This window comes from Citrus clementina, unplaced genomic scaffold, assembly GCF_000493195.1.
Source record: "Citrus clementina cultivar Clemenules unplaced genomic scaffold, Citrus_clementina_v1.0 scaffold_1, whole genome shotgun sequence".
Classification (NCBI taxonomy): domain Eukaryota; kingdom Viridiplantae; phylum Streptophyta; class Magnoliopsida; order Sapindales; family Rutaceae; genus Citrus; species Citrus x clementina.
This window is the reverse complement of record NW_006263303.1, coordinates 20,570,613-20,581,346: the sequence shown is the minus strand read 5'-3', so window position 1 is coordinate 20,581,346 and position 10,734 is coordinate 20,570,613. Positions and strand designations below refer to the sequence as shown.

Here is a 10,734-nt window from a genome sequence, read left to right as displayed (position 1 = left end):
TTTAAAGATTACGAAGTGTTGTATTATTCTTTTAATGGCAAAGCATGTGGCATTAACCAATATCGATCTCAGACTCAAAGCACCTTATTTACCCCGAAGGTATAAATAACATTTTATCCCAAACAGCAAGAGATGAAGAGTAACTCAATCCCTTGATACAAACCCTACTTTATTCCAAAAACACCATGAAATATAACTGACAGAAATACTTATAACCCTTCATATAGTGACAGGGTCTCTGAGCACGGCGGCAATCTGGTCTTTAATCGCATGAGAATGAGTGTAACAATCACCCTTCTTGTATAGAAATTCAAGCACACGTGCGATATTGAAAGGTCTCTCAATTAAAGCCACAGGAAAAGCAGTTGGTCTCAGGAATTCCTCATTCATATCTTTCCACGCATTCTCAACTTCTTCAGTAAAAACTTTAACTACCTCTTCTTCTGAAACACCATGCTGCTTACAGTAGCATTCAACTCCTGTGGTAACATGTCCTCTCTTCTGTTCAAACTATACGCATATATAATAAAGAAAGTTTATTAGATAATTACATTATTATTAAAATTTCACGACATCAGTCTCATCTAATCTTGAGTGTACATAAAACCTCACTGTTCTATATAAATGTAAGCACGGCAGAAGATTATAAAATCCTGAGCAAAACTCAATTCAACAATAGATCCAAATCCAAATATAAATAGTCATGATTTAAGAGGGAATTGATAAACTAACTAATTTATAGTGTGGCACGTACCTGGTGGGAAACAATGTCATTCATGAGTCTGCTGATAACTGACGACGCTCTAGAAATTTTAGGGTTCTTGGATATCCATTCAAAAGCTTCCTTGTTTGCAACCTCACACATGCCAAGGAAGGAATTTGTCGCGAGCATGAAGTAGCCGCCACTTACAAGTCCAACCGGATAATATTCCTCCCATGTCGGAACATAACCTTCACTGGACCACTTGGCTTGAACAAAGTACATTTGAACAAGTTCTTGCATCTGAGCACGACAAACCAATTCAATGAAATATTCAACACTATCGGTCTAATAATTTTTATAAAAGACAAGAATAATTATTGGTTAATTTGCTGATAAACAACAATGGATTAATTTGTTAATCAATCTCCAAAATGGTAGTACAGGTATTATTATTAAAGACAAGAAAAAATGAGGGTAAGAGTGTCACATATTTAATAACAAGGGTGCCTTGAGAATTTTTCAAAATATGAGGGCTAAATAGGTATTTAACCGGAAATATATATACGGAGACTATTCAAGCATTTACCCTTTTAAAAATACATAGAATAATTGATGGTTTACCCCTTAATTGTCTACCTTTTCTTTGTCATAACGTAAGTAGGACGACCTTCCTTCCTTGGCCAAGTCTTGCTCAACTTCGTTGTAAGTATCTAGAAGGGCCTTATAAAGCACTTTCATGTATTCTGGAAGTATATCCATGGCTCCAATGTCCCACCTGAATACGAAGTAATATATCGTGTGAATGAAAATTTATAATAATAATAATAATAATAATAATAATCATTTATTATATTTATATAGATCACAAAATATTTCAAACCTCTGGACTGCTTCTACAAAGAGTTTGAGCTCTTCAAAGAAACCATAAGCGTCGAAAGTGTCATCTATGATAGATGCCATGTAAATTGTTTTGGTCATTATTTTTCTGGCTAAAGTGTACTTTGGTTCAAAATACGTCCCCACAATCCAAAAATACAACTCTACGATTCTGTCTCTTGCATAAGGCAGCTTTGTAGTGAAATCTAAATCTTTCCACCACCTGAAATTCAAATATTTCATATTAAAATTATCTAATTGGTAGCTAAAACTAATTAATAAATTCTCTTGCATTGTGCAATTTAAAAGATAAAAAAGGAGAGACGAAAACTAGGTTATTGTTCACTAGAATTATACATATCATAAATAAGAGAAGATAATTTTTGGCCATTTTGTGAAATTTTGTAAGATTGTTAAAATTAGATAGTGAAAAATAAATGAGAAATTAAATTGCCTACTTTTATTAGGATCCTCTACTAGTTTTTCTTTTTTCCCCTTCCCAACTACTCTTAGTTTTTCAAATTTAGTGACAAAAGTTGACTTAATTATAAATAAAGTAAAAAAATCTGGTTGATTATCAATATAAACTAGCCTTTGCTAGTTTCTCAATATAAACTAGCAAAGGCTAGGAGAGAATCGATCCTTGTTCCCTTTGTTTAAACGTTTGGAAAACCATTTGGCTAAATGTCCTTATAGTCCTTAGGTTCGGCTAAATGTCTGGTTTGTCCTCATAATTTTAAAATTTACCCGCAATGTTCTTGCTGTTGTATTTATCTCTTTAAAATCGATTTTTTCTTTGTTTTTATATATTATTTCTAAAAGAAAAGGGGAGGTCAAAGCCCCAAAAGAATAGTTAACGTTAAACAGGTAATGGGCTGTTACATATGAGAACCGTAAAAATGTAAGTAGTAAAAACTAGGAATTATAGAGTGAAAGTGACAATTTCCCACAATAACTGAACAAGAACGAAAACAATGAAAATATCTTTTCCTCGAATCTTAAATGAACAGAAAAGAGATTTGTATGTTTTCAAAATCTTTTTCTTAATTAAAAGAGCAAATCAATGTATCCGTTAATTTTATCTTTTAAAGTAAAAAATAACACGGGCGCTGGTTAAGAGCTTACCGTGTGATGGCACTTAATTCCTTCTGATGTATTCTTTGCACAAGGTTAAAGTCTAACTTTGCAAACTTTAACAAAGTTTTATCGTGCTTATCAACTCTTGGATAGACAGACAAGAAAAATCTTGTCTCTACTCTTGGGAAGGCTCTACGGAGAGGACAGTCGAGAGCATGGTTAATTTGCTCAGCAAGATTATTAGGGCAAACATCATCAGATGCCATTGACTTAAGGTGAGTTCTAGTGAAAGCAATGGCTTCATCCAATATATCTTCTCCGCGAATGGCCAAGTGTCCTGCCTCATACAAACTTAGAATGCCTTGAACATCCTTCACCAATGATGCCTTGAATTTACCTTCATCATCTTTGAACTTCTCGAACACATCTGTATTTTTTGTAAAAGATTTATTGTGCTCAGTTACATTGACATCAGCATGTATAAACACATATATAAATGGCTAGGGATAGTTTCAGCCAATTACTCAATTATATAGTTACTTTATTTTCAAACATGTCCAAAATGTCTCTCTTGTACAAATTTGTGTTAAAATCTACTTAATATATGACCATTTTCTTTTTATCTACTCATATCCAACACCTACAAATGTAACAACAAGTCTTTTGAGTATCTTTTAAAAATTACAGCAACTAAGTATGTAATTGGCAGAAAGTGTAGAGACCCTAATTAGCTTTAAGCAAAAATCTTACTTACCACACGGAACCTTAAATCCTTGCTGCCTAAGCAGTCGAAAACGAAGAGAAACAGTGTAGAGATCGACATCATCGATATTATCAAAGTCATCGTGATAAATCTTTTCCATTGCATCTTCTATCTCCTGTTCGAAGTGATAGGCCACACCCAATCGTTGGACTGCATCAACCAATTGCAACTTCTGGGCAGGTGTATCTGCCGTAGCCGTTATCATGCTCCTGACTTCTTGCTTCAGCGCTTCGTATTCCTCTTGGTGCGTAGTATCATTTGTCTGCAATGCATGCATGTACAATACAATTAATTAATACTTATTAGTCTCTATGCGAATTAATCACACACATGGCTAGCTAGCTAGCTGGTAGTTAATGAGTTATTTAGATCCGTCTTTAATTACCTTGCAATCAGAAGCGAGGGTCAGGAATGTTAGGAAATTGGTGGGTGAAGCAGACACGCAGCTAAAGTAAAATTGTAAGAAAATAAAGAACAAGCACAAAAGAATGGACACCAGAAATTACGTGGTTCGGCTTTTAGCCTACGTCCACGGGCGAAAACAGAAGGAAATATTTTACTAGTGAAATAAGGATTACAAGTATTGTAATATTTTGGCTCACAACCCAAAACCCCAATACACCCAATCTCTCACTCACTAGACTCTCTGCTCTGCAAGAATTATTTCTCACAACTCTCGACTCTCTCTAAATTACTCTCTGAATAATGGAATTGGATGCTCAATGAAATGGGAAGCTCTCCCTTTTATAGCCAAAAAATGGCTATTAAATTAATAATAATTTTTCCTTGTCAAAACCGTGTTCTTCATTTTCTTCTTTAAACTGCTTCTTTTTCATTTCCTTTTCAAGCATTTCGGCCAGCCCATTTTTTCTTCTTCAAACCTTCTAGATGCTGCAGCTTCTTCAAACCTTCTAGATGCTGCAGCCAATAATTTTGACATTCTCCCACTTGGAGATTAGATTGAAAAACAATCAATCTCCACACCATCCTATCTGCTTCGCCATAATCATGTTGCCTACGTTTCTGCTAGGCCACAGGAGGATCTACTCCAGACAAACTTATCAGTATTTATCGGCTTGGTCAAAACATCTGCTAGGTTCTCCTTCGTATGGATTTTCTGTAAATCCACACTTCCATCTTCCACTACTTCTCGAACGAAGTGATACTGAACTCCTATGTGCTTTGTCCTGGAATGAAAAGCTGGATTCCTTGCAATGTGCAAGGCACTCTGACTGTCACAAAACACAGGAATTTTCTGTTGTTTGTGCCCGAGCTCCTCCAATAATCTTTGTATCCAGATAGCTTCCTTGCAAGCTTGTGTAGCTGCCATGTATTCTGCTTCTGTTGTAGATAAAGCCACAACGGTCTGCAGTTTCGAAACCCAGCTTACAGCTGCTCCCGCAAGTGTAAACACATAACCAGTAGTGGATTTCCTTTTATCAAGATCTCCTGCAAAATCTGAATCCACATAACCTTTGACAGTAAACTCTGATCCTCCATAACATAATGCAACATCTGAGGTTCCTCTGATGTATCTCAGAATCCTCTTCACAGTTATCCAATGCTCTCCGCCAGGATTCGCCATGTATCGACTGACTGCTCCCACTGCTTGTGCAATGTCCGGTCTTGTACATATCATAGCGAACATTAAACTTCCCACTGCTGATGCATACGGTACTCGAGACATCTCCTTCCTCTCTGCTTCATTGCTAGGACACATACTTGAGGATAATTTGAAATTAACAGGAAGTGGGGTAGAAATTGACTTACAATCTTGCATGTTGAAGCGCCGCAAGATTTTCTTCAAATAATTCTTCTGTGAGAGCCAAATCTTCCTGTTATTTCTGTCTCGGTGAATTTGCATCCCTAGAATCTTGTTTGCTGGTCCCAAGTCCTTCATTTCAAACTCCCTAGCCAACTGTGCCTTCAATTCTTGGATTCGATCTTTGTTGGGACCTGCTACCAACATGTCATCCACATACAACAGTAAAATGATGAAATCATTATCTTCAAATCTCTTGTAATATGTACAATGATCTGAACTGAGTCTGTTGTATCCAAGGCTCATGATGAAGGAATCAAATCTCTTATACCAACACCTTGGCGCCTGTTTGAGACCGTATAGAGATTTGTTCAACCTGCAAACCAAGTTCTCCTTTCCTTTTTTTGCAAAACCTTCTGGTTGGAGCATATAAATTTCTTCTTCAAGTTCTCCATGAAGAAATGCAGTTTTAACATCTAACTGCTCTAGATGTAGGTCAAATGTAGCACACATTGCCAAGACTATTCTGACTGTTGTGAGTCGAACCACCGGAGAAAATATCTCGTTGAAGTCAATACCTTCTTTCTGAGCATATCCTTTCACTACCAGTCTCGCACGATACCGCTCCACTTGGTCATTGCCATCACGTTTGATCTTGTAGACCCATTTGTTTCCAATGGCTTTTCTTCCACGTGGTAGTGGTACAAGTTCCCATGTCTTGTTCTTGTGTAGAGCTTCAATTTCTTCCTGCATTGCTGTCACCCACAAAGCAACATCTGAGCTGTTTAAAGCTTCATGGAAAGTTGAAGGCTCTCCATCCTCTGTTAGAAGACAGTATGCAACGTTGATCTCTGTGACATACTCCGAGTGCCACGTTGGCGGTCGTCTCTCACGAGTTGACTGACGAACTTCTGGAGCCTCGGACTCAACTGGTTCTTGTTCCTCGTGCTCTGATGCTGCTTCAGAAGAATCTGAATCTTCTGGATTATTTTCGACATATACCGGCACAGTCTCTGACTTTTCTTTTACAGTGCCATCATCTTCATCTTTTCTTTGCAGTTGATCTTCTACAAAAATAACATCTCTGCTGATGACGATCTTGTGGGCAGTGGGGTCCCACAAACGATACCCCTTTACTCTATCAGCATACCCCAAGAAGATACATCTTCTAGATTTTGCATCCAGCTTTGTTCTTTCTTGGGCATTGTACATCACGTACACAGGACATCCAAATGCATGTAGGTAGGAATAATCAGCTGGCTTTCCAGTCCACATCTCCATCGCCGTCTTCAACCCAATAGCTGTAGATGGCGACCGATTTACTATATAACAGGCAGTTTTGGCTGCTTCTGCCCAGAATGAATTGGGTAGACCAGCAGTCCTCAACATAGCTCTTATTCTTTCTGTAAGAGTTCTGTTCATCCGTTCTGCCACTCCATTTTGTTGAGGAGTGTATGCCACCGTGAACTGTCTCTGAATACCTTCTTGCTTACAGAAAGCAAGAAACTCGCCGTCTGTATATTCTCCACCATTATCTGTCCTCAAGCACTTGATCTTTTTACCAGATTCAAGTTCCACCCGCGCTTTGTATTCTTTAAACACTGGAAATACATCTGACTTTTTCTTAATTGGATACACCCAACATCTTCTGGAATAATCATCAATGAAAGTCACCATGTACTTTGCACCTCCCATGGATATATTCGGTGATTCCCAAACATCAGAATGAATCAAGTCTAGAATGCATTTACTTCTAGCAATAGATCTACTAAATTTTAATCTATGCTGCTTACTTGTAACACAATGCTCGCAAAATGGTAAACTTACCGATTTGAGCCCCGGAAGCAATTTTCGCTCAGAGAGAATCTTCAAGCCTTGTTCTGACATGTGGCCAAGTTTGAGATGCCACATCATCGTTGATTCTTCTCCATTTGACGCGACACACGCATCAGCCTCCTGTAGTGTTTCTCCTTTAAGCATGAATAGATTAGCACGGATCTTTTCTGCCTTCATCAATACAAGTGCGCCTTTAACGATCTTCATAATTCCATTCTCCACATGAGTTTTGCACCCATGACTATCCATTTGTCCCAAAGACAATAGATTTTTCTTTAGGCCATTGACATGTCTTACCTCTCCAATTGTGCGAATTGTACCATCAAACATTTTTATTTTGATAGTACCAATACCAGCGATCTCCAAGGCATGATCGTTACCCATATATACAGATCCTCCTGAGATAGGTTCATATGTGTGGAACCATTCTCTCCTAGAGGTCATGTGCCAGGTAGCTCCCGAGTCTATAAGCCAGACATCAGAAAGTCGTTTTCTGCCTTCTGAAACAGTTGTTGCCTCACTGTAGAGAATTTCGCCATCATCTGAGGTACTTGCTACACACCCCTGAGCATTTGATGACTCAGGTTCTTTGCCCTCTTTTTTCTTCTGGTTACTCCAACACTCCTTTTTGACGTGCCCTTTCTTGCCACAGTTGTAGCATTTAACATTCTTCTTACTTCTGGATTTTGATCTACCATGATTTTGACTCCCACTGGGGCCACGTTCTGTTGATCTTCCTCTCGTCACCGATAGCGCCTCCGCTTGCTGCGAACTTGCTTGTCTGTTTTCCTTGTTTTTTCGCCTGCTCTCCTCATTTAATACGGAGGCTGCAACATCGTCGAAAACTAGACCCTCCACTGGATTGTTGTTCGTCAGGTTGATGATGAGTTGATCATACGAATCTGGTAGACTTTGAAGTAGAAGCTCTGCACGTTCATTTTCCTCTATATTATGAACCAACGTTGTGAGTTGTGAAAATAGAGTCTTCAATGTGTTGATGTGGTCGGTCACCATTGTAGATTCCGCCATTCGAAGAGTATAGAGTTTCCTCTTCAAGAAGATTTTATTGTGTAGTGACTTGGCCTCGTACAATTTTGTGAGAGTATCCCATATTTCCTTCGCCGTATTTTTCTCTGCCACACTGGATAATACTCCATCCGCAAGTGCCAAGTGTAGATCAGAAATGGCATTGCCGTCTACCTCGTTCCACTTGTCATCAGTTATCTCCATGGGCCTTTCTTCAATTGCTGCCAAGCAATTATTTTTCCTCAATACAGCTTTCATCTTCATTTTCCACAACGAAAAATTATTTCCGTTAAATTTCTCAATTTCATACTTTGCCGCCATTTTATTGATAAATATTGTACACAAGCTAGTGTACCACCTTGAATAGTTGTGAGTATGTGTGAGAATGCACACCAGGAAAGTTCCCAGGAAAGACTGGAGGGGTCACAATGGTCCCACTTAAAACCCAGACTCCTTAAGCTCTTATCGCCTTTGTGACAGAACTTTCCTAGACATGTACAGAATCACACAGTTGCTTTACTCACACCACTATTCCCTGCTTTGCACCGCAAAATTCTTGGATCGCTTCCACCGTTTCACGTGAATAGTACCGTATACATGAATAGTACCATATACGTGAATAGTACCGTACTCCGTATACGTGAATAGTGCCGTACTCCGTATACGTGAATAGTATCGTATGCCGTATACGTGAATAGTGCCGTACACCATATACGTGAATAGTACCGTACTCCGTATACGTGAATAGTGCCGTACTCCGTATACGTGAATAGTATCGTATGCCGTATACGTGAATAGTGCCGTACGCCGTATACGTGAATACGTGAACAATTCCTAACTCCAAAAATACAACCAATTACGTGGTTCGGCTTTTAGCCTACGTCCACGGGCGAAAACAGAAGGAAATATTTTACTAGTGAAATAAGGATTACAAGTATTGTAATATTTTGGCTCACAACCCAAAACCCCAATACACCCAATCTCTCACTCACTAGACTCTCTGCTCTGCAAGAATTATTTCTCACAACTCTCGACTCTCTCTAAATTACTCTCTGAATAATGGAATTGGATGCTCAATGAAATGGGAAGCTCTCCCTTTTATAGCCAAAAAATGGCTATTAAATTAATAATAATTTTTCCTTGTCAAAACCGTGTTCTTCATTTTCTTCTTTAAACTGCTTCTTTTTCATTTCCTTTTCAAGCATTTCGGCCAGCCCATTTTTTCTTCTTCAAACCTTCTAGATGCTGCAGCTTCTTCAAACCTTCTAGATGCTGCAGCCAATAATTTTGACAAGGAAATAGTCTCCCCATAAGTTAGGATGGAAACCAGCAATGGGACGAACAGTTTTTTCTGTTGAACTGGAAACCGTTGCTAGAACTTGAGCGGACATTTTTTTTTTCTTTTTCACACTCAAACCAAAGGAACTAATTACTTAGTTTGAACTCGGTAGGACTTCTGCTCTTTATATAGAGTTTCCCAATCCATAGATAGAGAAATTCTATAATAACTCTAAGGTATTATGTCAGTCATATAATAAAATATAAAATTAAAATAAATATAAATTTTTTATTATTATTTTATAAATTATTATTAGCAAGATTAGTTATTGAAAAGATATTAAATATTATTTTAAAATTGTAGTAAGAGTTATATTAAAAAAAAAAGAACATGAATGCCACATAATAAACAAAATAGATGAGATATTTTTCAAAATATAGATACTAAGTAAGTATTAACACAGAATCTAAGGACAAAACGAGCATTTACCCTCGTCTTCAATCTATTTCACTTCAACTTTTAAGAAGACCCAAGAAGCGTGAAAAATGTGGGTAACACTAATAAGCTTTGTTGAAAGTAGCCATATTTATAGCTTTTGGATTATTAGCTGTAAGCTTACAGCTAATGCAGTAATGCTGACATATATAATAGACAAATTATTTAAATATTACCTAAAATTGCAGGGCAATTCCTACTGAATTGGCTTTTCGTGCAAAGGGAAACTTCAATTTTTGTTAGTTATAGTAATTAAGTGCTATATTGTCACAGGTTCGATGTTAAGAAATATGTTTATTTCATTCTCCAATCTTACGTCTCATCTAGGCTAAGCATTAATTTCATTGGTCCTTGGAATCGAGTGGAATGATGCAATGGCATTTGTACAATTATTTTAAAAAAAATAGCATGTAATTAGTGATTATATAAAATGTAAAAGAGATTTAAATATTTATTATTATACATATGGGAGACCATTGGTGCTGCAGCACCAAGACCAAGAGAGACACGCTGCAGCACTAAAATGAGAAAGCTTTGAGATTGAAATATAATTCCTTCGTAATTAATTAATTAGTTTATTTTAAATAAATAAATAAAATTAAATGATGGAAAGGTGCAATGTTTCTCACTAAAGTGTCTATTTAAAGTGGTGTATCTGTTCTAAAAAGGTGCCTTAATTTGTTTGGAGGGTTGCATTGTTTTGTGAATAAACATATTACTTCATGAATAGACACTTAACTTCCTATAAATATCGCAGATTATATTACAGATTCATAACCTGTTCTCGAATATAGTTTCATTGCTAGAGATTGTGTTTAGAGTTTGTTGTATCCTGAGGGTGATTTTTCATTCAACTTCGTTACAAATCAAGTGTAGTGAGGGCAAATAAAACCTCAAAGTGTCCAAACATGGCTCAA

At 37.3% G+C, this 10,734-nt stretch overlaps 1 protein-coding gene across 1 annotated transcript; it reads right to left on the bottom strand.

Moving 5' to 3' along the window:
• Nucleotides 1-219: 219 nt before the first annotated feature.
• LOC112101586 ((E)-beta-farnesene synthase-like) lies at nt 220-9,552 on the bottom strand. Its single transcript, XM_024192293.1, has 8 exons — nt 9,342-9,552; nt 3,805-3,831; nt 3,411-3,681; nt 2,705-3,083; nt 1,584-1,802; nt 1,340-1,478; nt 755-1,003; nt 220-510 (listed from the first exon to the last, which is right to left on the bottom strand). The coding sequence occupies exons 1-8, from the start codon at nt 9,432-9,434 to the stop codon at nt 220-222; spliced, it is 1,668 nt and encodes a 555-aa protein (XP_024048061.1). The 5' UTR covers nt 9,435-9,552.
• Between the last annotated feature and the right edge of the window lie 1,182 nt (nt 9,553-10,734).

Coding starts and splice junctions, on each gene's coding strand:
- LOC112101586 (XM_024192293.1), bottom strand. CDS start 9,434: ATGTCCGCTCAAGTTCTAGCAACGGTTTCCAGTTCAACAGAAAAAACT. Junction 3,682..3,804: donor CCCTCGCTTCTGATTGCAAG/GTAATTAAAGAC, acceptor CATGCATTGCAG/ACAAATGATACTACGCACCA. Junction 511..754: donor ATGACATTGTTTCCCACCAG/GTACGTGCCACA, acceptor ATATGCGTATAG/TTTGAACAGAAGAGAGGACA.